General features: G+C 44.7%; 2 protein-coding genes across 6 annotated transcripts; one reads left to right on the plus strand and one right to left on the minus strand.

The window, feature by feature from the left end:
• Positions 1-1145: 1145 nt before the first annotated feature.
• Positions 1146-20739, plus strand: LOC307229276 (high affinity choline transporter 1-like). 5 transcript variants are annotated; one of them, XM_079999236.1, is made up of 10 exons: positions 1146-1165; positions 1336-1435; positions 9775-9986; positions 10138-10251; positions 11306-11461; positions 15185-15333; positions 15801-15944; positions 16133-16286; positions 16913-17130; positions 18010-20739. In XM_079999236.1, exons 3-10 carry the CDS (start codon positions 9803-9805, stop codon positions 18565-18567), a joined length of 1677 nt encoding a protein of 558 aa, XP_079855362.1. In that variant the 5' UTR covers positions 1146-1165; positions 1336-1435; positions 9775-9802; the 3' UTR covers positions 18568-20739. The 5 variants fall into 5 exon arrangements, with proteins under 5 accessions (XP_079855362.1, XP_079855361.1, XP_079855363.1 ...); XM_079999235.1 differs by having other exon boundaries at positions 1152-1435; XM_079999237.1 differs by lacking the exons at positions 1146-1165; positions 1336-1435 and adding an exon at positions 14310-14380 and having other exon boundaries at positions 9845-9986.
• Positions 20740-24121: 3382 nt separating this feature from the next.
• LOC307229045 (thymosin beta-b-like) lies at positions 24122-24531 on the minus strand (the record flags this gene model as incomplete). The annotated part of the gene is made up of 2 exons (XM_079998918.1): positions 24122-24129; positions 24432-24531. The coding sequence occupies 2 exons, from the start codon at positions 24529-24531 to the stop codon at positions 24122-24124; spliced, it is 108 nt and encodes a 35-aa protein (XP_079855044.1).
• Positions 24532-27937: the final 3406 nt, after the last annotated feature.

A 27937-nucleotide genomic window follows, 5' to 3' on the forward strand; every position in this document is an offset into this window, starting at 1 on the left:
GATCAGGGAGGTTTCATGACAGTTTATTTAAACTTAGTTTGCTGGCTAGATATGATCCTCAATTCACTAACACCTTGTGATAACTGGCTTTCACTAACAATCATTTAGCAGATTCAATTTATATCTAATATCTCCAAACTCTCCAATATGCCCCTGGCTTTACTTCAGCACTGACTGTTGTGTTCACACACCATAATGTCTTATCTCTACACACATCTGAAGAAGAAGGGAGTGTGGTAAATAACAAGGTCAATAACTCAAATATAGCGCGACCCTCCTCTTTATCTTTCCACCGGCTTTTAATCTGTTATGTGTTACTTCCCCCCTCGTCTTGCTTTTCCCAGGTGTTTCTCAAAATGCTCTCCATTAAACTGCACGGATAGAACAGGCTGGGCTTTGCACAGCCCGGCATGGAGAGGGATCATGGGCACACACACACACACACACACACACACACACACATATGAAATGAGGAAGGAAAAGCAAGAGGGTGGGTAAAATGTTGCTTTCCACGATGGTATGGACGATTTCTTGGTGACTTTTCCAAAGTTTCTTTGAGAGGTTGCTGTGGTTATTAAAGATAAAAGCTGAGAATCAAGCAGACAAACTGAACTGTTTAATGTGAGCAAAGAGTGAAAAGAGGGCGTGGATGCTGCTTGTGACATGCACAAATATGTGCTCCAATGAATGCCCAAAGTAATCGTCTAAGGTCTAAATAGGCTTAGAGAATAGAATTAGCTCATAAAACGATTGGATGCATGAAGTGTATTGAGAGACGAGAGTGTACTGAGAGAGAGAGAGAGAGAGAGAGAGAGAGAGAGAGAGAGAGAGAGAGAGAGAGAGAGAGAGGGAGGGAGAGAGAGAGAGAGAGAGAGAGAGGGAGGGAGAGAGAGAGAGAGAGAGGGGGGGGGGGGATAGAGCGAGAGAGCGAGCTAAAAGGTACCCCAAAGTGCAATTGAGGTTCACGTGGAGGGGCTGGGTTTGTCATGCTTTCTTGTGGCCACTAATTGGCTGGGGTGTAAGCATGGTGGTGCTGACCAATCAGGATGCAGGATGTGCTCATTTCCTGCCCCTCTGTGTCATCTGACGCCCCGCCCACCCTGCCAGGCCTTATAAGCAGCTGGGCTGCTCATTCACTCTGGACTGTTTCATCCTTCCTCACAAGGTTGGGACATCAGAGACTTTTGTTTGATCTAATTTAAAAAAAACTTTTTTTTTTTTTTTTTAATACATTTCAATTTGCCCATCAAGCTTTGAAAACTCAAGGATCCTCAGCGTTCCTTCCCTTTTTTCTTTTTTTTTAGTTTTGTCCTTCATCTCTTGTCACTGTCATAGAGTGCTGTGTTCACCCTTTCCCTCCTCTGGCCACATCTTTGAGAGATCAACTTCTCCAACTTCATCACTGAGACAGAACCGAAACACATTTTAACACAGGGTACGTATTTCTATTTCACCTCTCATTTTTGTGTTTTCTGTTTGTTCATGTGTGGCTTTTTTGTTTGGGCATTTAATATGTGTGTGTGTGTGTGTGTGTGTGTGTGTGTGTGTGTGTGTGTGTGTGTGTGTGTGTTCCTGAGATGTTGAATTACCAGGGACACACTGAAGTGAGAGTGCATGTCTGTCCTGGAAATAGCCCCTGGAGTGGGAGGGGGAGATGCTGTCCCTAAATTTAGATGAGACGCAAATTTGGTTCCTACTGAAGTGGTTATCTTTGTGTTTTGTTTTTTTGGGGGGTCATTCATAAGCTATAAATTTACACTGCACCTGGTCTGAGGGATTGAATGAGGTTGGGGCGCGGTGTGCAAGGGGGGAAAAAATTCAATGTATGACAGAAAATTGGCGCAGAATATTACATTACAGTGTCCACTTCGAGTATTTTAGAGTAAGCATTACAGTGTTGTTTGAAAAAAAAAAAATGTGATTGAAATGAGAGGATTAAAGAAGAGACAAGTGTTTTTCATGCCTGACTTGTTTCTACTGCACTGACCACAGTTTTCTGTTTTATCGCCATATCACTCTTTGTTTTCTCCTTTTGAAATATGATGACTTATTGTATATGTGTTCATTTAAAAGGAGGCTTGATTTGCGGGTGTCAGCGCAAAATTTTATTTTTTACTTCCTTAAAATCAAGGTCATGTTGTCTCAAGACAACTTGTTGACTTTGAGATCTTGACCATGTGCGGAAAACACACAAACTCATTCCAAATGATTCCCTCCAGTCGGTCCCTTCGTACTCCCCGTAGACTCTCACACCAAAACGACAACCGAAACCAATTTAAATGTCTTAAAAAAATAAAAAAAACAGACCAGCACAGTGAGCAAAACCAGGTTGGTAAGAGCTGCTGTATTTACCGTTGTCACTCGAAAGTGAGCGTTTTTTTTTTTTCAATGTTTTCAATAGTGCCTTCCAGAAAAGGATCATATCCCCAGGTCAGGATTGTCCCAATTTAAAATAATCATCCTCATAATCCTCCTCACCCTCATTAAACCAATGGGCTTACTCATATTTGTACATGGATTCACATCCAGATTAGAATGAAGGTTGCTGTCCCGTGTCTCCTGCAACCCCCCCTCCCGGCCCAAATAGTGACCAAACTGGTTATTGGTATCAGCAGCTGTTCTCTGTGCTGATGGGCTTGTCTGATATAGTTACATGCCCTCTGTTTGCGGGCAACAATATGGCAGCGCACCGGGCTTTTGGGAAAAGTGCATGCGTATATTTATCACTCTGTGCCTGGACCACGAGGGAAGGGTTTTAGTGGCTAAGATGCCACAGTATGTTGACGACATAATCACTGTTAGGGGGGGAGAAGGGAAGGCTGCGGTTTGAGGGGGAACAAAACAGCAGCGGTCAGTAGTAAATGTTGCAACATTTTCTCGATGCACTGCTAATTATTGCTCTTCACCGTTGCCGCTGAAGGACGTTGTGGCTCCTTCTGTTCGACATTAAAAGGCTGGCTTTGTCGCATGGCCCCCGGTCTTCTCGAAAAATCGTCATGACACAAACTTGCGGAGGACCGTGGAAGTATTTACATTTAACAAATGTTTTCGAGATCAAATCTTGCTGGGTGGAAGTCAGAGCATGCTTGAGTCACTGCCAGAAAGGGCTCGAGGGAGGGTGGGAGGGAGGAATTAAGGTAGTCGTAGGCTGGCCCGGAGCTTGGGTTTTTTCCATTCTCTCTCTCTCTCTCTCTCTCTCTCTCTCTCGTTGTCTCTCTCTCTCTCGTTGTCTCTCTTTCTCTCTCTCTCTTTCTTTCTCTCTCTGTCTCTCTCTCTCTCGTTGTCTCTCTTTCTTTCTCTCTCTCGTTGTCTCTCCTTCTTTCTCTCTCGTTGTGTGCGTCTGGAATGCATTGAGGTCACCTTTCATGGGCACCCCGTTTCAAAGTTTTGTAGAACAGAACAAGGGTTCTTTGCTCTCTCGACTGATACTATACGATAACATTCTCACTTTGCAAACACCATGCAGCTCAATAACCTGTATGGGGTGGAGATGGGGAGGAGACAGTCGTCCAACCCACAAAATGCAAATAACGAACTGATGGAAAATCACTGAGAGAGCGGGAGGGAGGGGGAAAAAAAAAAAAAAAAAAAGTTTAATATTCTGCCCACTTCCTCAAAGAAGGGCTGTGGTCTGAGCGTTGCCAAGCAACACACAAGTCACCTCCAATCCAGAAGTGAAACAGTCCGACGGAGGAGGTGCCCTTGCGCACCCCGGCAGTCAATCCATTAATGATATGCATAGTGATGAATCGTTTTTTTGTTTTTTTTTGCCTCACCCGGCGGAAGCGATAGTGATGAGGAGGAAGCAAACATTTCGGAGGAATTCCGCACTTGAACAACACGAGAGCACTTTGGCACGAATACACTCTCCGAAACAAACCACAGATTAGATCCTGCGCGCGAAACGGCCCTCAGCAGCGCATACTTTATCTCAAAGGGGTGAGTTGTGTGTGTGTGTGTGTGTGTGTGTGTGTGTGTGTGTGTGTGTGTGTGTGTGTGTGTGTGTGTGTGTGTCACAAAAAGAGTTGCTGGTTCTGTGGTGTTTGTTTCAGTTTTTGTTTTAAAAGGAAAAATACAAAAACAACTGGTCCCTCGAACTTTAAACTGTAACCTCCTGAGGTTGTTGTCAGCAGTTGTGGTGTCAAGGAAATGTCTCCACGACACTCATTCTTCTCAAATCAGTTGCAGCATTTTGCCTCGTGTTTTCATAGGGATAATGCGGAATCTTAACTTGTTGCCCTTTTATTGATGATAGCACGCCGTAGCAGTGGGAAGGGACGCGTCTCTCTGGCTTGTTTCCTCGAGTTGCAAGACATTGATGCAACTTGAAAAACCACAATGGCTCAACTTCAGTTAACAAGCAGTGATGCAAGAAGTGTTTTGCAAACAGCAGACAACTCAACCCATATGATTTCAGCATGAGAAATGGGGGGAGGACACAAGCCAAAGAGACTTTTTATACTTTTGTCCCAATCTACTGTAGTTACAGTTTGTAGGTCCTGTGCTCATGATTGATAATGCAACCAGCCATTTTCTGTGACAGTCTGACACTATCGCTCACTTTTCTCTTCCAGTCCTGCCCATTGTTGACTGTAGTTTTGCCAGTATCCAACAAAAATATTTATCTTCTAACTAATTATTAGTCTTCGTTGTCTGAGCTACCCCCCAGAGGGGGATTTTCAGTGAAATGTCTTCAGTAAAAGGCAAACCTTTCTTGTATATTCACTTTGGTCGAGACACACACAGAAACAGTGTTTTGCAGCTGCCAGACCGACGGTTCACCAATCAGTCGTCCATCGAGTTTCCTGAGCGGCGGTCTGGTGACTCGTGCGCTTGCCCTTTATCTGATCGGGCTTCCGTACGCTTGTTTATATATTGCTTTCAGATGAGAACCAGATTTGTTGACCAGCGGTTTCTGTGGATGGCGTTACAGTGTGGACTTTTGTGTGGCGTCAGGGTGTTGGTTACAGCAGGCCCCAGTTAAACACTTACTTGAGGTCCTTTCAGTCGACTGTTTACGTGAGCCTCTGACAGCCGAGTTGTATATGGATATGGTTGACTACTTTACGATGCGTGAATACAAACAATTGAGGTTGATTAATTTTATATGGAGTCCTGCATAGGGGCAAGCAAAGTATATATTCAGCACACTTTTACTGTGTAGAATATATAAGACTGAGTGCTCGGATGCAAAGTCACCAGTTCGATTTCCCTGTGGCACAGGCAGGTTTATTCATTCCAGAGGAGGGAACGCTAACCCTCAAACAGCCGCCTATTATACTTGATAAATACCAAAGACCCTCCCGTTGGTCTCTGTGGGCCAAAACCTGCACAGCAGAGCCCAGATTTGGGAAATACAACCAGTTGCGGTATGTGGCTGTGAGCGGGTTGCAGCAGCGTTTTGTCGGGGTTGGGACTGGGTTTGGGGAGGTGGGACGGGCTGGTTTGTTGTTTGGACCACAGAGCAGAACCCGGCGAGACAGCGAGACCTTGGGAACACGCGGCTTCTCAGTCCCCGCCGAGATGTTTACAGAGCAAACAGGCCGATGCACAGGCATGTGGGACGTGCTTGTGAAAGATTCAGGGAGGAAGATGAAGGAGGGGCGTGGGGGCGTGTGTGTGGGGGGCGGTGGAGGAGGGGTGGAGGTTACAGTGAAAGAGACGGACCGGAGTGGGGAAATGCTCTCTCTCACTCTCACTAGCACACACAACCTCACGCATACAGACACTCAGTCAGCCTGCTTCAATAAACACGAGCTGCCCAAGTCAACAAGATTACAGATTTATTTTGGGGTCTGAATGAGTGTCAACCCTATCGCTCATTTTAGAGTAAGCATTTCACAAACATTTCTGGAACTTGGAGGCACAAGGTCTTTTTCAGAAGCCTTCTAGAACGTTCCACGGTTTTTTACAAGTGGACGGTGGGTACCGTCCAAACAATACCACCGGGCCACAGAGAATTCCTCCCCCGCCAGCAGTTGTGCGAAGCCTCATAAGCTTTTTAAGGGCCTCTGGAATAGCTCAAAATATTTCTTCCCCTGTGTGTTGTTCTTGCTCCTGATTCAAGTCTCTGGTAACACTGCCAAGAAAGAAGCTGGTGATTTGTATTTTTTTTTATATATAATAAATAGCTGAATTAGTATTACTAGAACAGTTACCATGCATTCTGGTCCAGTATGAAGGGGGAAGAGTCAAGACAAATATGCGGGATCACTTATTGGCTTCTGGCAGAGACCAGAGAAAAGCCACAGGCCCTGCAAATCAATGGCATCACCATGTTGTTATCTTCAAATGAAAGCTGGAGTTAGCTTGTCAAGTCTATTTTGAGCTGGTCACTCATTATGATATAAATAACGCGAGCGCTAAAGTAGTTATGTTTAAATAAAAGAAAAAAATTGGAGCTGGCGCAAGTTAAAAGTCTGTGTCCAAATGGCAAAATTCCCTTTGCAGTCTCTTACGCATCGAGATGGGGTCATGAACAGTAACGAGCTTTCATTGGTTTTTGCTGCCGCTTAATGATAGGCACAGACCTATGCAAGGTTAATAGAAGGCAAACAATTCAGTTTTCAACCTTTCCAGTGTGATCAAAATGGGCTTTTTTTTCTGACAATTACATTGTTGGTTGTGGTTTGTTGCTTTGTTACTCAGGGTCATCGCGCTAGTCTTGTAATATTTGATGGATCGTAGCTATGTATTGGGCACTGGCAGTGAATTTTAATTTAATTTAATTTTTTTTACCATGTTTAGTCACAGCCAATTCCCCAGAAGTGTCAGAACTGTGAGGTAAACAGCATAGTTTTATTACCTAGAGCATGCTCCGCAATTCTCATTTTTAGTTTGTTTTGCTTTGCGGGCAGCCATGCAAAAATAAAAATGCTATATAGTTTTATAAGAAGAGTATGATAGTTGTTGCCCTCTTCTATTTCTTGCATAGGGGAGCTTGAATCTGACAGTAAATATGCTCTAATTATCATGAATCCTCCCTGATCTTCTAGTATTTATATTTGTTTTCATATATTATCTTGAACTGGTCATTTCCTCATGCACTACATCACTTCCATCCAGGTAATTTCAGATCCGCCCACTTCCTTTTGCTTTGCTTTCACTCGTTTCCCTTCACCTGGTTTCCCCTGCCTGCAGCTCGTTCCCTCATTAGTCCCTCAGTATAATACCAGTCCACGCCCTCTCTTCCCTGCCAGATTGCCTTTTGCATTACGGTGAGCTTTCCCCACACTACTACCTGATTCCTGTCTGAACCACTGCCTGTTTCCCTGGACCCCGATTCTCTGCCTGTTCCCTGTTGAATAAGTTTTCCTTCTATGACTGATCCCCCTGGTTTTGACCCCTGCCTGTTTTCTGGAATAAACCTTGTGGGCTTTGACTTCTTACCTGATTGCTTGTGGTTTCGCATCCGTTCTCCGTTTTGAGTCAGTGAGCATAACAGTAATCTCAGATAAAGCTCTTCAATGTTCGGTATGAAGGGGCTGCAGTTGCTAAACAGAGAAGGCCATACACATGAATATAAAAGCTCACACACTTTTCCCACTATGCCTGCACACTGCTCTGCATCCGTATATTTTTGCATCTAATTTAGGGTGACCAGATGCCAACAAACCAAATGTGGGAGAAGAGTATATACGTGGGACATGTAGCAATGCTGAGATGCAGTCTAAAAATGTTGTCTACCTCATTTAAAAAAAAAAAAAAAAATTCTACTCTGCCCCTTAGCTCGTAATATCTCCATGCACATTTTTCTTGTGAGCCTTACATGTACTGTGTTTTAGGTCGCATTAGACTCTGTGCAAAATTTAAAAAACGCAACTCTTTTTGCAAATTTTGCGAAAAAGCTGCTGTTCCTTTTCTTTCAAGTAGCTTCCATCACATTCCATCCAAATCTGCATAGCTTGTGGCTTTGTGGTGTTATGCAATTTTTCCCCAGTGGGCAAAGCACAGATGGAGACAGGTTAACCTGTTTGACATCCAATGCAGCCCTGTGATGACAGCCTTAGCAGCTTTTTTTTTCCACAGCCATTGGATAAAAGCCAGATTTTTGCGAAAGTGTTCTGCAGTGGTTTAGCTTCTGTAAACTAGAGCCAATCAAAATGTGGGACGTTGTTTCAGTATGTTCGATCCTTGGTTTTCTGCTTGCAATCACCAGCGGTTTCCACTGGGTTTTAAAGAATGTGCTGTTTGCGACAACAAAAAACAACTGGTGTGTAATACTAAAGACTTACCTGTGTTTATCTGCAGAATGTGTTTACGTGTAATAAAAAAAACGGTGCGATTTGGAAGAAACTGCATTTCTGTGGTACTTCAGATAACAGGATGTCAGGAAAAAGCAGAACAGTTAAAACGGTTAATTCAATTTAACTGGGTTGTAAACATTTCATGCACAGAAACACAGAAGCTTCTCTTTTGTTGGTCATTAGATGGAATCTGCCTTTCTAGTAAACATTTTCAGTAATCACATGCACACAGAGGCACGTGCACGTACACACACACTAACATGGCTCTGAGTTGTTCTCACTTCCCGAGGTTTGCGGTCAGGCCTCTGGGTCTACCAGTCGCTGAGGAGGTGGGACAGCTACTGTCCGCCATCTCGTCAACGCTGCTGAGCGTATGGTGAGACCACATCGTCCTCGTCACCCCTCCGCCTCTCACGGCCTGGCTCCACCCCTCCTCCATCTGCCTCGCCCCATTTAACCCTCTGCCAAGTGAGCAGTCGCTAGAATAGAGTCAGGGCAGAATTGCCCTCATTATTATTTAAATTTTTGCATTTTACCTTCATTTTGATCTGTGCAGCGGTCTTCTTTTTACCTCCTTGTAGAAAGATATCTGCAGTATGTCTCTTCCTCCTCCACCTTCTTCCCCTTTCTCTGTGCATTGGCTGGTGTACCGGCCAATGATTTCTTTCCTGCATCGTTTAGCATTTGTGCTTTTCTTTTCTTTATTTGCACATGAATGCGCTCCAGCATTTTGTTTGTAAGCTTGAGTTCCAATCCTGCCTACTCCCCGCCAACCGCCCCACCCTCCACCCTCCACAGTCCTACAAAATACTTCACTCAAAACCGAAATCATGTGAAAGGAAACGGAGCATGTACATTTGTGTTGAACCTAATGAGTATTTTCCTCCACTGACGAGCCAACTAGACGCAAAATACATCAAAACAAGGGGCTTGATCGGGAATTGCAGGCTCCTACTTTGTGGAATGTTTCAGCCAATGTTTGAGAAATATTTTTGTTGTTTTTGCGTCAAACTTTTGGCCAAGAGGCTTCCTATGGGAACAAAAATAATGCAACAAAGTGTCTGTCGGAGCAAACCCAGTTGTCAAAGAAACAAACGTAAACGCATTAGGGGAATTCCTCACATAGCCCCGCTGCCCGGTAAGCGTGGTAACCGGGGGAAATCATCATGTGATGTCTTTGTGACATCACAACTCTCCCCCTATAAAGCTGAGCATTTGCGGCTTTCCCAAGGGAGGCCACAGATAGCATGTAGTTAGTTACACAGGAGGGTGGTAATGCAACAATACAATTGGATGCAAGCCACCGTCAAAACTCAAGAGATGGCGGTGTGATAACAAATGATGGCTACAGCTAGCTAGCCGGCCAGCTAGCTAGCGCGCTTGCTGCCGTCACAGACAAACAAACAGACAAATAGAGATACATGGGCTTCCTCCTCTCACTGTTTTTAACTTGCCATTGACCTTGCATTTCTTTATCTCAACCCCTCTACTCCTACTCACACCCCCCACAACCCTCCTACCCCTCCAGCCCAGACGCCCCCCAACAAAAGTCAACAATGTCTCTGAATGTGCCTGGTCTGGTGGTGATGATCGTCTTCTATTTGGTGATTCTGGCCACGGGCATATGGGCCGCCATGCGCTCCAAAAAGGAAGAGAAGAAATGCGCGGGGGACAGCATGGAGATCACGCTGCTGGCCGGCCGTAACATCAGCCTGCTCGTTGGAATCTTCACGCTCACTGGTAAGATAATCTGGGACAGGTTTGGATGTGGCTGAAGAGGGGGCAAGATTCCAGTCATGGCTATATCTAAGGAGAAAACAAAAACCAAACTGCTTTGATCTTGTTTTGTAGTTGGTATTATCTAAATGGTGCATGCTCTATCCTGCCGCAGCTACATGGGTTGGCGGAGGCTTCATTCTGGGCATAGCCGAAGCGGTTTACAACCCCACGCTGGGCCTGGTGTGGGCTCTGATGCCTGTGCCCTATGTGCTGACCTTCTTCCTTGGTGAGTGAAATGTTTTATTTAACATGCTTGAATGTTCTGGCATAATTCACTGTTTCACGAAACTGTTTTTGCTCTTGTAATTCAGTACAGATACTGGGCCCCTATCTTCCAGTTGCAGTTATCCCCTCCAGGGTCATTCTCCATGTGGAGACCTTCAAGTCCATGAAATGGACATGCATACCCTGAAACGATTTGCAGTGTTCTTTGCCGTTTAACTGCTTATTTAGTCCCGTTTATGAAGGCCGTTTGAAGTTTTGAACATATCATACATTTTGAACTGAGAATATAAAATGTATGAAACGTCCCTGTGTTTATTTGACTCCCAGAACTGTTGACCACTCATCCATCGCTGGCTTGTTGCTTGTCCAAGTAGCAATGAGTTGTTCGCTTTTAAAAAAGAACCCATGAGCAATCAGCCCAGCATTGTAACCCGAGGCCTCGGCTGCTGTGAGCTGACCAAGAGGCTTGGATCACTTACTCCACAAATCGTCAAACTGACAACTTGGCCTCAGTATCCATAAACATTTTCAACAGGTGCTGGTGGCACCTACTTGTTGGCATGAAATACGCATAATAATGATGACCCTGACAACGATTCAGGTTGTCGCAACTCCCGGGTATTGATTTGACTCCCCGGAGCAGCAATAAAGCATCCCAGGAAACAGGTGCTCTGCCGCAGTAAACACTCTGACCCCTGCGCCACAATGGTTCACTGGCCTTCCAAACGCACTGGCCATGGAAAACTGCAAGCAGGCACATCCCTATCAGGAAATGAAACATAATCCCATTTTCCGTTCTTGTTCATTGTTGGCTGTGTTTGAATGGAACCATCGCTAGCTCCCTGAGAAGTTGCAGCGTTATCTGGGCAGAACACTTGTTTGACGTGTTTGTCTTGTTATTCACTCGTGCCCACTTCTGAAGTCCCTGTTTCCCCTTTCCCATCCCTCTGCTGTTATGGCCTCTTAAAAATGAGGGGGGTAAGGAGTTGAACCGGGAGACCGGGAACCAGTTGGTTGTTTTTCTTACCTTCACTCTCTCGTGTTGGCTCTTCCAGGTGGCTTTTTCTTTGCAAAGCCAATGAGAGAAAACAAGTATGTGACCATGATGGACCCGTTTCAGCTCAAGTATGGGAATGTCTTGAGCAGCGCTCTGATCCTTCCCGCACTGGTGGCCGACGTCCTGTGGGTGGCACGCACGCTGGTCAGCCTGGGTAAGTTACCCTACACTGTGCCTCATGCACCTACAGACAAAAGTAACCCCAACCCACCGGAAACAACACAATAAACACAAAAAACAATAAAAATGAGCACACATGCCACATGCCTTTTGTGGATACACACAAGTACACGCGTCTCTTTTGAAGGGTATCTGCACTCAAAAGGAGCTATTGTCTTTGTCAAGTGCTTATCCTCACATCAGAGAGCAAAATAAAACACAAATATTCTCCCAGGGGACGAGAGAATAGTACAATACAGGTCATTTTCCTCACACCACTAACCAGGATGACTGACTAATATCCAACACTGTTGGAAGAGGGTTTACTTAACGTCTTGTGAATTGTAAAATAAAAAAAGTCTATACTGTTTATGTAGTAGTGGCACCATTGTTTCATGACATAACATTTCCTTTTCAGAGTCAATATACACTGATCAGCCACAACATTAAAACCACTGACAGGTGAAGTGAATAACATTGATCATCTCATTACAATGCCACCTGTCAAGGGTTGGGATATATTAGGCAGCAGGTGAACAGTCAGTTCTTGAAGTTGATGTGTTGGAAGCAGGAAAAATGGGCAAGCGTAAGGATCTAAGCCACTTTGACAAGGGACAAATGGTGATGGCTAGACGACTGGGTCAGAGCATCTCCAAAACTACAGGTCTTGTGGGGTGTTCCCGGTATGCAATTGGTAGTACCTACCAAAAGTGGTGCAAGGGAGGACAACCGGTGAACTGGCAATGGGGTCATGGGCATCTAAGGCTCATTGATCATCATCGGTAATGAAGTCTAGCCTGTCTGGGCCAATTCCACAAAAGAGCATCTGTAGAATGCTGCTATGATAGAAAGGAGTCAGGACACACATTGCAACGCAGCTTGCTGCATATGGGGCTGTCTAGCCGCAGACCGGTCAGAGTGCCCATGCTGACCCCTATTCACTGGCAAAAGCGTCTACAATGGCCCTGTGAGTGTCAGAACTGGACCATGGAGCAATGGAAGAAGGTTGCCTGGTCTGATGAAACATGTTTTCTTCATGAGTATGGCCGGGTGCGTGTGGTGGTTCACCTGGGGAAGAGATGGTACCAGGATGCATTATGGGAAGAAGGCAAGCCAGCGGGGGCAGTGTGATGCTCTGGGAAATGTTCTGCTGGGAAACCCTGGCATTCATGCGGATGTTACTTTGTTACTTTTGTACCACCTACCTAAATATTGTTCGACAGGTCAGAGTTGTTTTGGTGGCACGGAAGGGACCTACATAATATTAGGCAGGTGGTTTTAATGTTGTGGCTGATCGGTGGTGTGTGCGCGTGTGTGTGTGTGTGTGTGTGTGTGTGTGTGTGTGTGTGCGTGTGTGTGTGTACTATTGCGGATTGGTGTGCAGGTGTGCAAGTGTGATGGAGAAAATATATGAGTGCACAATGTTCTCTTGTGTGTGTTTTTAACAGTCTTTTCTTTTCCAGTGTTTTTTGAAAAGGGGGTTAAACAACGAGCAGCCTGTTGATTGTGAAAGGTGATCAATTATTCAAACCAGGTTCTTGTGTATCACTGGAGAATTGTTTCCATGCTTTGTGCCAAGGTTCTCACAAATGGACAAAAAATACGAAACAAAACTGTACATTGTTTAGATATGACGTATGGCTTCAAATTACATCCATGCAAAACACAGCGTATGAAAATAAACGAGGTGAAACTCTATTGAAATGAAGGTAGCACCTTTCACCGAGGTAGCACTGCTAGCTGTGCTGACGCTCTACAAAAGTACCAGTTTCTTGGAAGGAATGCTGCTTGGGCTTTTTAATCCAAATCATTTTTTGCCCTATGAAAACCACTTTGGCCAATGCAGTGTTTGCTTTTAAGACGGTGATATTCCAAACCCTTAAATACACAGACACACACGCACACACACACACACGGATTAATCGGACACTTCTGAGAGCAAGCTGATAGCGCTTGGCACATGACTGTTGTTCCCAGGAAATTGGGTGTGTGTAGATCCACTTCCCAAGCAGGTGTGACAAGTCCTAAATGTTTGCTTCCCTCTACACCTATCGCGCATGTCAGCTTGCCATGTGACATCAATTATAAGCAATTGCCGCTAATCAAATATCTGTTGAGGGACCAGGGGAGCAAAGAGGAGCATGAAAGCTGATACTTTGGAGTGCGTACGTGCGGCTGTGCAGCATTTTGTGGAGTGGACAGGCTCTCAATGAGGCCATTGGTTGGACAACAGGGCGTCTCAAAAAAGGACATGGAGGGTGATTGGACAGCACACGCTCTCTTTGCATCCCTGGTGTTCCCATTAAGCCCTAGAGACCCTTAAATCTCATTCCTTCACTTACCTCTTCCTAAATTTAGCGCAGTGGAGGCCAGCACAGCTCAGTTCAGTTCAGCTCAGCACATATTAGATCTCTTTTGCTGAACTTGGAGAGAAGCCCAGCCAGAGGGATGGTATTAATAATGTTGTGATACTGTTTTCATAGTGTCCCGCCAGTGTCCCGCCTCAGTGTACATCAGTATATTATCAAATAATTCCACTACATTCTCTCAACAATGCAGAACCCAAACCGGCGTGCCACGGTTCCAGATGGCCCCAGGGGCCACATCTTGCAAAATGAGGGTGAAAGAAGGTTCAAAATGACATGCGAGGGGGTCCGGGATCATGGTGGACTAACCGGACATTTGTTTAAGTCAACTTTAATCCAATTTTAATCCTAGTGGGCTCAATTCAAATATCCATTGGGGAGGTGTTTGTGTGAAACCGGGGTACCAGGGGTCAGAGGTCAGTGGAGGGGACGACTGGTAGCGATCGATGGTGCCGATCTGACACTCTTCTGTTTAAGGACGTTGTTGTGGTGCGGCTGCAGGCTGCGTCTGGGGGGACCCTGGCTATGTGGGAGAAGAGACGGTGAAGGTAGTGACGCTTTGCTTGCCTTGTTTGAGTAACCAGATGTCTTTATTTATTTATTTATTTATTCATTCATTCATTCATCTTAGTTTTTTTTTTTTTTTTTTTTTTTGCACATTTTAATTGTTTTTACACTGCTTGAAGATATGTGTATTTGATATTTTATCATAATAGCTTCTTATTCCCATTTTAAAGTATTTTCACGGAGGTGACGGTTATGCACCCACGAGGGAGCTGGAAAGGAATGTTCCTGAATCTCACAATCAATAGGCTGCTTCTGTTATGTTCATTTTTCCTGTATTGTCCTGTATTGTTATAATTCTATCATAACCATTTTCACTTTGGCTTCTCGCTTTATATAAGCTCACTTATATAAGTTACTTTTTCAAATCCTTCAAATAAAGCCACCTATTCTTAAACGTAAACTTAATTATTTGTCTTTAACTGCAAGAATTGAATGCAGGTCAATGTATAAACTTTTGGTCCAAATGTTCTGTTCTTGCTTTGAGTTTTATAGTAAGGCATATGGACAGCACAATAACAAATTTCATTGCCAAGTTCCATATTCAATTATATAAAAAATAAGGATAGATACAAGGAAATGGTGTGTGTGTGTTTGTATGAGAGAGATGATGAAAGAATGAGATTAAAAAGAAAAAAAAAAAAAAGAAACTAACGTACACTATTCTGAGTTTAAGTTGCATGCACTGTAGGCCAACACAACAGCTGTACATGAAACACACAAGCCTTGCTTCAAGAAGCGTGTCCAGTCAATCCCCTTGTTCTAAGGGTTTTGTTGTGTTGTTCCAGGTGGAACAATGAGCGTGATCCTGGACCTGCACTACGACTACGCCATCATCATCTCCGCAGTGGTGGCCATAGTCTACACACTGCTGGGCGGGCTCTACTCTGTGGCCTACACTGACGTCATCCAGCTCATCCTCATATTCGTCAGCCTGGTGCGCAAACTGCCAGTGTCGCATTTCATCTCATGTTTGTTACATCAGAATCTGTTTATTTACCCAAGTGCATTTGCTGTGGAGACAATTTGCATAAAAAAAGCATAAAAACAAACATACAAATGTGACTGTACAGGATAAATTCAGTTAAAATGCATAGTAGGGGCCAAGGGGCATAGTATAGTTGCTAGTATGGCTGTGGGTATAGATATAAATATAGATGGGATACAATTCAATAGATGAGTAGGTATAAATTACTATGGTATGACTTAATTAATATTATGTTATTAAGGAATTATTAAAATATTACAATATTATTACAATATATTGCACAGAGTTCATTACATTGTAATGAAGATAGAAGCGCTTTTTCTTTTAATCATCTCATTATGTTAAAGCATTGCTCTTGTTTTATCTTCTAGTGTATTGCCTTATTTTTTTTTATATATATTTTTTTCCCAATATAGTGGCTGTGTGTACCCTTCATAATGACCAACCCTAACTCAGTGGACATCTCATTGACGGCCTTCAACGCAACCTTCCAGGCTCCGTGGATCGGCAAACTGGAGCTTAGCGATGCCGGCAAGTGGTTTGATGACTTCATGGTCCTGGTACGTGGAGCAGGCCTACACAGATGCACATGTACACAACACATGCAAAGGATTGTAAACCTTACAGGCCAACATGGACACACACTGTGATGTGTCTATACAAAATCTGTTTTCTAACGCAACAGATCACATGAAATATGACATGGAGTACTAATCCATTAATTTGTTGCATTATTTCTTCTTTCTAGGGCCTGGGCGGTCTGGCTTACCAGGCTTTTTACCAAAGGATCCTGTCTGCCTCCTCATACACTCAAGCCCAGGTCACCTGCTTCGCCTCCTCAGCATTCTGTTTGGTCCTTGGCATCCCTTCCATGTTGATTGGAGCCGTTGCCGCATCTACAGGTAGAATAGTACTCGAAACAAAAACAAAATACAGGAGGCCTCTTATGTTTTTCCCCTCGCTTTCTGCTCCAAACAGGATGACATATTTTTGCCATGTAAAATAACTTGTGTTCCCAGCCAGTGTCAACACCCTGCGGTGCAGTGGTCTTCTCCTCTGCTATCAAGGAGTTTATAACCATTAGGGTTTTGTCTTGTTTGCCAGGGTGCGTCCGAGGTAGGCAGCCAGTTTGGGAAACTACATTAAAACAGGACAGATAGGAGATCCTAGATAGCAGATAGTTTGTTGATTTGGAAGGAAACGGCAGATGGATCCTTGCTCAGGGTAGAATATCCCATAAGGCTGTCCGCCGCTAAGAAGAGCAAAGCAGCTGGAAATTTTTCAGAGATGGACAGGTGTTCCAAAAGCTTGTGCATACCTTCTCTGTAAAGTTGAAAATGTTAAAGGACATTGCTCGTTACTGCGTCAAATGTTTGGTCTAGTCCCATGAAGCAGCTTGTGTCAACGCAGGTGACATTGTGGTCGGAAGTATAATAGCAAACGCCATGGGCTCTTTATGACTAGATCATCATCCTACGGTAAACGTTGAAGCAACCAACTCTCATTTTGTGCCGCCGCTCCCGCCTAGACTGGAACATGACCAGCTACGGGACCCCCACTCCCTATGAGCGCGGCGCGGCGGGCTCCATCTTGCCCATCGCCCTGCAGTACCTCACCCCCACCTACATCGCCATCATCGGAATCGGGGCCGTAGCCGCTGCCGTCATGTCGTCCATGGACTCGGCCCTGCTCTCCTCCGCCTCGCTGTTCTCCTCCAACATCTACAAAAACATCATCAGGAAGCAGGTGAGGAGACACGGTGACAAAGCCCTTTTTGCCAAATGATGTGAAGTTGAAGCAAGTGTTCACAAAATGTTTCACTTCTGGCAAGGTCCTGAAGAGCGTGATATTTCTGGGATGACCTGTACTCCAGTGGCCCTACGCGCACACGTTCTTGAGCTTAATATCTCAGCGAAAACAGGGTTCATTTAAGATAACTAAGTTGTAACCTTCGTTTGACGCAGGCGTCCCTGTAGTGCCTTCACCGTGTGTAGCAGCTGATCTTTAATCGACATTTATTAGTAATGAAATGAAAACAAGATGTCCATATTGGTAAACATTGCACATTGAAGGCCTTTCCTTTGGCAAAAATGTCATTACAGCCTCAAGACCACAGTTTTAGCCTTGTACCTTTTTGTGTTTAGGCAAACAAGCTCACATGCTCGCACAAGCATATGGTGCATTTGCTGGAGGCTAACTGGCTGCGAGGGCAGTGGGAGAACAAAGAGCCTTTCACTTTTCATATGTCGCCTGTTTTTACTTTGCATCTTGTTTCGCAATGTCTCTGCTCCACTCTCTTGCTCCCTCTTGTACGCTGATTTATTTAATTGTTTCCATTCAGTTTATACCCACTGACTGTTCCAATATAATGTGAGAGGGCGTGTTCAGAATTGACAGAATGCTCTAGTGTTCTGTGGATTGTTTTCCGCTGGACTAGCATTTTTATCGGCTTGATGTATTTGGGTCGTACATTTATGAGCTGGCAGGAAAATGCAGGACATAAATTGAGAGTAGTTTTCCTGTTTGAGTTTCTTACACAGTGAGTGAATATTGACATACAAACTTCATCTATATTTGCTACCCATACATGTGTTGAGGATTCTAACCATGTATGTATCGCTTCAGGCGTCGGACCGTGAGATGCGGTGGGTGATCCGTATCTCAGTGGTTGTGGTGGGATTGGCTGGAACGGCCCTCACCTACCTGGACACCAGCGTCCTTGTCTTCTGGCTGGTTGGGGTGGACATGTCCTACACCATCATGTTCCCCCAGCTGGTCTGCGTGCTGTTCTTCAAGGTGTCCAATGGCTACGGCTCCACTGTGGGCTACATCATGGGCATCGTCATGAGGATCCTGAGCGGCGAGCCCCTCATCGGGCTCCCGGCAGCCATCAAATACCCCGGGTACCGGATGAATGCCGAGAACAAGATGACCCAATACTTCCCCTTCCGCACCACCATCATGATGACCTCGATGCTGTCCATCCTACTCTGCTCCTGGCTGGCCTCCATCATCTTCAACAAGGGCCTTCTCTCCGAGAGGTGGGATGTGTTCAAGATCAACCGCATGCAGGCCAAGGCGGCAGCTACCAGCAAAGGCCAGCAGGACAAGAGAAACTACACTGATACAAAGGTGTATCCCCAAGTGTCCAAACGGCTCCTGGATACCACCACCAGCTGCTAAGGGAGAGCAGGACACAGCAGTGAGGCAGGCAGACGTTAGTGTCCTCCCTTTGGAAAGGAGACAACAGCAGAGATTGTGTTTAAATAGAAAAAGAACCCCGCCCGCCCCAACCATTCAGCTGAACAAAACAGTGTTTTTGTTTTTAGACTTTTCATTTTTCATGATTTCTTTTGTTTTCTTGTCGTTTGTACCTTTTTCAAAGGGAGGAAAGCTTGTATACGCGATACCATCTCAATAATACAGCTCTTCATCTTGCTTATCCTGTTGTAAATAAAACATTAAGCCCCTCTATCTGGCACATGGCTCAGAGGAGTGGTCTCCTGATGCTGTACTGTACTGTGAGTTTGCGGTAGTTATTTTTATGACGGTAACCTATTTCAATGTGAAACTGCAAACAATCTGAAAAGTATATCAGCACGTCGAGGGCTAACGTCTGTGTCAACAGATCTACGTTGAAGACAGCATTGCTTTTGGGACACAGTTACCAGAACAAACAGAGACACTTAGAGAACAACCACCTAAAAATAAAGTTATAATAATTAGAACTAAGGCAAACCAGCAACACAGAAATTAAGTAGCACAAACACCATTTCAACCAAAAATTGCCCCTTTTATGGTCAACGGCGCTGAGCCAGAGCAGTGGGCGCGCGGGCCTCCCGCCACGCCGCAATTATCGCGGGGAGTAATTTCGGCCCGTTCGTTGCGGTGGCTTGGGCTCCAGAGTTTGTGGGTTTAATAAATATATGCTTCTAATTTGCTACAAATGCACAAAAGAATGCCACCCCCCCCCCCCCCCCCCCCTTCGGCCTTCTCCTCCGCCTTCATGTCCTTTCACCTCCTACTTGGGTTTTTCCTCCGTTGCCGAGATGTCAGAGACATAGACGATGCCTTTCATGGTTTGTAAATGACTTTGTACAGTATAGTAATTTTCTATGGTTAAATATGCAAAGCTGTAGTTTACAATGGGCTTGCGTACCCGCCCCCCCGCCCCCCCCCCCCCACCCCCACCCCCACCCCCACCCCCGAGATTATTTATGTTTGTACTGAGCCTACATCGTCATTTAATGTACAGAGAGACTCCTAGCGGCTGCCGAGTCGGGCTTCCGCAATTGTATGGTTTTCTTTGACTTTGTTGGGAATAATTGTCCAATATCAACAGTAAGAGATGAGTAACATTAAATCTATTAGCTATGTTTCAAATACCTCATGGAGCGGAAAAGTTTCTAAATGTGACTGTTCAACCTACGATTAAAGTGTATGAATGACTATAGCATCCTTCCAAAGACCAACTATGACAAACAAACTGTTGCAAAACAGGACCCATGCAGAAACATCGCGTGCACCTTTTTATACTTGTGAGTATGTAATTTGTTCCTATATTTATACTATGTTCTGTAAAGCCTTACCATATATTACGTGTATATTTAAAACACTGTTTTGAAAGCTCTACCATTTAGCCAAACATAATTTTTGAGTAAAACATGTCTTTTACTATGATTTCTTTTTTTTTTTATGACATTGAATGGAAACAATGTCTCCTCTGGCCATGTTCAAATCATTTTGCCACAAAAATGCATTGTTCAATACTAAATATTTTCAGGATATGTAGGCCTTTGACAGCCGTGTCAAAGATTATTTACATTTCTGTGAACAAATCCAATGTCAGAATGTACGACACTCCTGCCTCGACGGAAGTTTTCTGATCCAAAACAAATTATTTTCAGTCCTCTGAACCGTCCACAATCTGGTTAGCACGGCCAAAAATATGAAGTGTGTAGTACTATCTGTAAAAATCTGTTTCTTCTGAGTATATACATTTAAGCATTGGGCTATGATGTCAAAGTTCGTCATGAAGATCATATATGACACTATTGTAAAAACTATATCCTTGTATTGCGTGGTGTGGGTCACAGTCTTAGTTGCGGTGATCATAATTCAATTGGGTAAATGTGCCCGAAGAGAACGGGCTGTTTTGATGATGACAGTCAATGGATTCAACATGTGTATTTGGTTTTCTACTATTATGCATGTAGACATTTGTTACTGTGTTGGTGTATATTGAGCTTTAGCAGAGGCTGTTCGATCTTGCCATTTGGCAAGGTCCCAATTTGTAATCCTTATATAAATCCCCATGGGTTGATTTTCTCTGAATAAAGGTTGAAACAAAACTGATGAACTTATTGACTTTTAAAAAAACTACATACTGTTGTAATCTTGATAAGTTCTTGTGTGGAACAATGCAATGTTCTCACAGTCACAACCAAGCCCCACATGCAGAAAATGCTTTTGCATCCCAAAATACGCCTTCTGTGCACACTAGAAAAAACTTTAAACGAGTGCATGCTATAATAATGATAATGTCCCCCCAAGGGCCACTAAGTTCATAAAAATAGAGATCAGTGGCTCCTTACTGCCCCTGCGATTTGTTGCCAATTTGTGGGGTTATTTCGTTGAGAGCAGCGCAGCACGTTACACATGTTTATTTTCCACCCCACACATAACTCATTGGCAGTGAGTGAGTCGACTTGCCTCATGAGTTAGAAATGCGTGCAAGGACACCTCCAGTTTTATTGGACTATTAAAAATGATCTCTTGGCATGAGGTTAGATGAGAACAGCTTTTGCATTTGAGGACCTTTTTTGTCCCCAGTTAGAGCAAGACTCCCGATATCATAGAACAACTTCTCTCCCCCTCCGAACAACAAGATGGATTTGAACTGCCCCTAGTCAAACGAGTATCTCATTATTATGACTTACAAAGTCCAAGTTATGACATAGTCAGAATTTTGACTTTTCTGAAATTTCTTCAAAATAGAGTTTTGAATTTTGATGCATCTCATAATTATGAGATACTTTAGTCATAATTGTGACTAAGAAATAACTTGTATCTTCTAAAAAATAAATAATCCATAGGTATGACTATTTTACTGCTGTCATTCCTTATGCAACAGGAATAGTGTTTAAGGTATTATTACTTTAAGTTTGGTTGGCCAGTATGTGATATATTAATTTATTATATTTATATATCACATTTGTATCCACTATTGTTCCAGGAAAATTCTCGGAATTATAAAATCTAAAACTATTTGAAATAGTAGAACAGCAGAAGCTACAAACACGGTTTACGTCTTGTTTGAACCGGTATGTTACAAACACATTGTGGTTGAAGTTTCATCCAAATTCATCCACATGTGGAGCAGAAATGCTCAGGCTCATGAGCAGCAAAAAAGTTTGATAGATATCACAGACACGGTCCAATGCATTTCCACCAAAATATGTCCAACCCGGCTTAAACTATCTGGAACACAATGATGACATAAGCTTCAAACACGGTTGAGGTGTCATTTAAACCGGTATGTCACAAGCATCTCGCTGATAAGATTCATCTAAATCGATCCACATACGGAGCGGATATTAGTGAAAAACCGAACAACTTAGATCCCAAATATTCCGTTGGTTGTGCTTGACTGACATGCCACTGTAAACAAATGAACAAGATGATATTTACAGTAAGATGCTTTATGATGTCATCATCCTATTTACAATACTGTAAATGGGCAGGTTCAGATTCAGAATGTTCATTCGCGCCGTGTGTAGTGTGCAGTGTAGACACCGTCGCTCTGTCGTGGTTCGACATTACAAACTATGTGTTTACATGTATATGTATGTACCTTCTCACCTGGTAGATGTCTGCGGATCTGTTCCATTGCTATTTTATCTCAGTGGTCCCCATTACTTTGCCGAATTAATAAAAAATAGGAAGAACAACAGACCACAAAAACCTGTGTCCACGTTGAGTCGAATCGACTGGTATGTGTGACTGAGTGATGCGTTCAAGATCCAGCGCGAAGAAGAAAATAACAAAGCAGTAATTACAAACATGTAATCATATTTATAAAATAAAATATTCATTATGAAAAGTAATTACAAAAGTTGTTTTTGTTATTGTTGCAGATGTCAAAAAAATTGCCAATAAAGAATAAAGAAAGACAATAAAGAAGCCATTATCTAAAAATCCAGTCCCCCTAATAAAAAATAAATAAAAATAAAAATCCAGTTCACAATATTCAAAAGAAAAAGTACTCTGGACATACATAACTCAGTGATGTTTGTAAGTTTAGTAAATTGGGATGCATTTAACAGAAACTAAAAAACTAACGCACCTAAAACAAATAAACTGGACCCCATGTATTGCTGCCTGCAGTTATTACAATAACATCACAGGAAATGCCTTCACACAACCATATATTTTAATGACTGACAGGGAATAGTCAATCATACAGTATCTTGTAGATAATATTTTTTGGCCGTGGGTCATATTTAAGGTGACCGGGCGTCCCTCTCACTGTTGCACTGCAGCAAGTTTTATCCCTTGTCCCCCGTCCAACATATTGAAACAACATCTCACATTTTGATTGGCTCTAGTTTACAGAAGCTAAACTACTGCAGAACATGTTCCCAAAAAATCTGGCATATATCCAATGATGGTGAAGAAAGCTTGGGAAGGCTGTCATCACAGGGCTGCGTTGGTTGTCAAACTTCTCAGAATGCGTCGGTAACGTGTCCCACACAAACGCTCTTTATCCCAGATTTGGTGCCATCTGGTCACACTATTTACACAATCGCTCATCTCCACTGTATTTAAGCACCCCTGCTCTGCCTACTTGTTAGGAAACAAGTCTCCATGACAGGAGTTTCCCCTCGAGGTCGCACTTAATCCTTAAAGGCTGTAGAGGTCGGAGAATTCAACCAGTTAAAAAAAAATTCCATATTGCAGACGCTTCCCGTTCGTCTCACTTGTTTCTACTGGCCCAGCAGGGATTGTCGCGGCCCACTGCGCAGGCGCGTTCATGCGGGAGCGGCACTGCCACGCCTTGCTTGGCCAAAGCAATACAAACGTAGTTTAGAGCGCAGCAGGCTACTGTAGCCTAGTCTCTCCCCCCAAATAGGAAGTCTTAATTCAACGCATGAGAAATGACTTCAATTTAGCCACAATTACCAGATTGTAGTTGAAATACTAGATTCTTTGTACGTGGCAGCAATGGCCTTCCATAGACTGACGTAAAGCAATAAATACCAGTTTTGGGTATGTGTGCCAGCCACGGCGGTCATTTAAGGTTCATGAAAGTGAAAACCCAAAAAGAAACGCACCAGTTAAAAAAAAAAAGGCATTGTAGGGTAGACGTCAGTCATGTTAAGTTCTTTATTGTCACATTTGTACTTAAGAACAGTTCTTCAGCGCCGAGGTACAGGTCTGCAGCGGGGAGGACGCCTCGGGCTGCACGGGGCCAACGGCTTTCAAGACTGCCCTTCCTTCTCTTGGTCAATGGCTGTGGAACAAGTCATTGAAAAGTAAGGTAGGCAGGCAGGCACCAATGAATCCCAAAGTCAGTGAGGTCACAAGGATTACTGGAGGCGGATATTTTTGGATAGCGCACCGATTTGTCGCTGTACTTTTAGAAGAAAAAAAAAAAAAGAGTTTGTCTTTGTTTAAAACGTGACCAACTTTTAGAGTCACTCACATGGTCCTCTTATATCGTCGCACATGCATCTGCTCAGTAACCTGCAGTACGCAAAACATCCTGAGCACAGCAGAGACACGGGCCGAAACATCAGTCCACCGCCGAGTTTCAGAGATAAGATAAAAGCTTTTAGTCCCACACGGGGAAATTTACATTGTTCCAGCAGCAAGAAGGGGACGGCAGAGAATAGAGAGCATCTCAAGGTAAGCACTGAGGGGCTTCATCGTTAATACTTACAGACACTAGAAATGGTAAACACCAGAACATGCTCCAAAATAAATACTACAAGTCAAACACGGGATTTCAACTCTGCCCAGTCACGTCAGACCCGCTCGACACTCACTCTCTTTGGTGGGTAAAGAATTCTTCTCCTCCGTCTCGATCTTCTTCAGCTTGGTCTTATCAAACTGAGTGATCTCACTGATGTCTGGTTTGTCCGCCATCGCTTATCACACAGTCTAAAGGAGAGAGGAGAAAAGAAAAAAACAAAAAAAAAAACCCACATCTGAAGAGGAAACTAACAAGCGGAAGCAACAGCTCGGTTAGGACACAGTTCTGAGGTTTTAGACACGGCGACGCAAAATAAACACATGTACGCGACAAAAACATTATCCGTTTAAAAAATATATACAGATAGAGAGATAGAGAGATTGATTTGTGGTTCTTCTACCTTGGCTGTTCACACACTTGAAAGCACCAGGCACAGGCAGCACCAAACCCCTTTTTATTGGTTCTTTCGCCTTTTTGCCCCAGCTGTGTGCAATCACACCGCCCCGCTCATCATTGGAGGGCGAAGCCGTCTTGCTCCTCATCCCCGCCCGGCTCTTCCGTTACGTTCTCCATCAGGTAAACATCATGCACGGGGGGGGGTTTATCAATCGATCCATGCGCTCGCCGCGACGCGTGTCAGATCGCGGCATGACGTATATAAAAGCTGATGTTGAAATGGTTCGAATGGGCCTTTTGAAAAAAAACAAGTGTGACCTTCTTTCATATTTGAAACCAAGACGATAAACACTCAGTCGTGACCTTGCCGTCTGGGATGAGTGCTGCATGGGGGGGGTCACCATTTAAATGGATGACAGCAAATGCAAAGCCACAGGTGCAAGGGCGGCTTGGCTTTCCTGTTGACAAAACTCGTTGGACGGGTGAATCGTGGATCTTGTTTTGCTCGCAGATTAAGTTCTTTTTTGGGGGGGGGTGCTGCTCACTGTCTTCGTTGCTCTGACGGTCCGCTCTCTCAGACGGTGGTCGGCGGGCGCCTGTAGTTTTGATATTTCGATATCGCGCGGCCGCAGCGGAATCGTGGAGAATCTGCATCTCCGCGCCCGGAGCCAGTCGCACACTGTTGACAGACACACCTATTTAGCAACGAGGTAATGAGGAGCACCACGCGGCGCCATATCTACTTTCTCCAGTACTTTTCCACTGGGCGAGCCACATGTGCGTGAGAGAGAGAGAGAGAGAGAGAGAGAGAGAGACAGGGACACAGAGATACAGAGAGAGAGTGAGACAGAGAGAGAGAGTGAGAGAGAGAGAGAGAGACACGGACACAGAGAGAGAGTGAGACAGAGAGACAGAGCAACAGAGAGAGACAGGGACACAGAGATACAGAGAGAGAGTGCGACAGAGAGAGAGAGATAGAGACAGAGCGACAGAGAGAGACAGGGACACAGATACAGAGAGAGAGTGAGACAGAGAGAGAGAGAGAGAGACAGACAGGGACACAGAGATTTAGAGAGAGAGTGAGACAGTGAGAGAGAGCGCCAGACAGAGAGAGAAAGACAGTACATTACACAGCTGCACTCACTGTACTTTATCTGCATTCTTGCTTTGACAAAACCCATGTGGTTAAGGGGGGGAGGTTAGAAAATAGGATTACAAAGTCACACTCTAATTTATAGTGATGGGAGGTTCCACTCTTTTTTACTGACTCCAGATTGTATGAGTCACTCACTAATGAGAGTTGGGCTTTCGAGTCACCGAGTCCCAGAGCTCGGGACGGACTTCAGCAATTTCCGCCAGTGAAGCGAGTCATTTCGCGGGGGGTTTGTGACACTCCAAAAAAATAAAAATAAAAAGAAATCTATATATCTCTACCGTTTTACAGCCGGTCCTGTTCCCATGATTGTGTGCGGGGAGGGGGGAAAAACGCTTTTGTTGGCGCCTGTCGGACGCGGTTGTAATTGCACGGGTTGACCTCTATGTCGAGTTGGCTTCAAAGCCCCGGCCGCTGCACCTGGGGGGGCGGGCTCAGAAGGAAGCCCCTCGGCCAATCGGCGCCGCTCCGACGCGCGGGTCACGAGTCAGAGCTGCGCATCTGGAGCTGACGGCCGAGTATCAAGACACCCAGTCGCTCACCTGCACCCGTCCGAACCAGGGGACGGGGTCTCCAAATTTGGAGGTTTGCGTGTGCAACCCATTATCAAAGCGTTTTGTCGTTCAATACCAAATTTCAATACCCAAGTAGTTTACCTCCTCAATTTCGGGGGAAACAAATGTAAAACAAATGTTCTGTGCGGCAAGGGAAGGAGAATTTCCGGATAAAAGAAAAAAAGTTGGTGTCGGAAAAAAAAAAGCATGATTGAAGGACCAGTATTTGAACTGTTTGGATAAGTAAAGCCTCCACCCATTGTCGACGCAGTGACACGCCGCGCGCCTGTCTGACGGTAAACAATGTCTGGTGGTCAGGGCGTGGCAATGAGCCGTTGAGACAATAACCGTTTTCGCAGTTGGGACCGAGTCATGTGTTCGCACAAACTCTTCCACATCTCTTTCGGAGGAACCGTCCCTTGTTCTTTGTGTACACATCACAAGAACTAGGAAGGAGTGCCCTTGTGAGCGACTTTTTATTTGTTTTATATACCTCTCGCTCCGCTGCAGGGGCTCAGCGCCACAAGAGGAACCTTCAGGGACGTAGGTGCACGGTGATTGGTCCTGACGTCGGCCCACGGTCCCTCGGGCTGAGTCGCATCTGGTGCTAAATAAATTAAGATTGTATTTTTACTGTGAATGTATTTACAACAAGGAACGCGGAAGTCGCGCTGAAACCCCGTCGGATGACGTCTCTTCATCGTTCCCACCGCGAGTACAACCAGAAAGCGTCTGCTAAATGTAACGTAGAAAAGAAGCCCTGGAGGTTTCTAGGTCCCTGGGACCTCCCCCAGTGCCTCGTTCCCCTCAGGGAGTCTCCACAACTGTTTGGTGTGAAAACGCCTGATGCTCGGCACCGCTGCCGCTACGCGGCGAGGCCGCTGCTCGTGTGACGTGTGGCCGGCGTTTCTCTCCCTATTATCGCACGTTTTTGGAGTTCTGCGCGGGAGATTGGTGCATTCGTTTTGGGGGTTTGCCTCCATCTCCCGAATGCGGGGAGGGAGGGGAAGTCTGCGTCGCTGTTTGTCACGCCCCCCCCGACTGTAAGGTCGGCTAGCTCACCTTCCCAAGGACCAACTCACCTCCCGAAGGGCCCGTTGGGGGCAACCCTATCTACTCCCGCGGTTTTCCCCGCATCAACGGGCCGGTTAGCTCAGTTGGTTAGAGCGTGGTGCTAATAACGCCAAGGTCGCGGGTTCGATCCCCGTACTGGCCACGCTTTGTTTTTTCAACCTTTTTAAAAATGTTCGTTTTTCATTTTGCTGCGGTCGCACGAGCGGGACGGTGCGCGCGTGCGACCTGCTGCCGCGCGACGCGTTCACGGCGCTTCCAGCAACGCTTGCGGAAATGTATGAGACGTCGCTTTTTGGTGCTCTTTGTCACGGAGGGTTCCATGGTGTAATGGTTAGCACTCTGGACTCTGAATCCAGCGATCCGAGTTCAAATCTCGGTGGAACCTGACTTTTTTTTTTTTTA

The sequence above is a fragment of the Zeus faber genome, assembly GCF_960531495.2.
Source record: "Zeus faber genome assembly, chromosome: 4".
NCBI classification, from domain to species: Eukaryota; Metazoa; Chordata; class Actinopteri; order Zeiformes; family Zeidae; genus Zeus; species Zeus faber.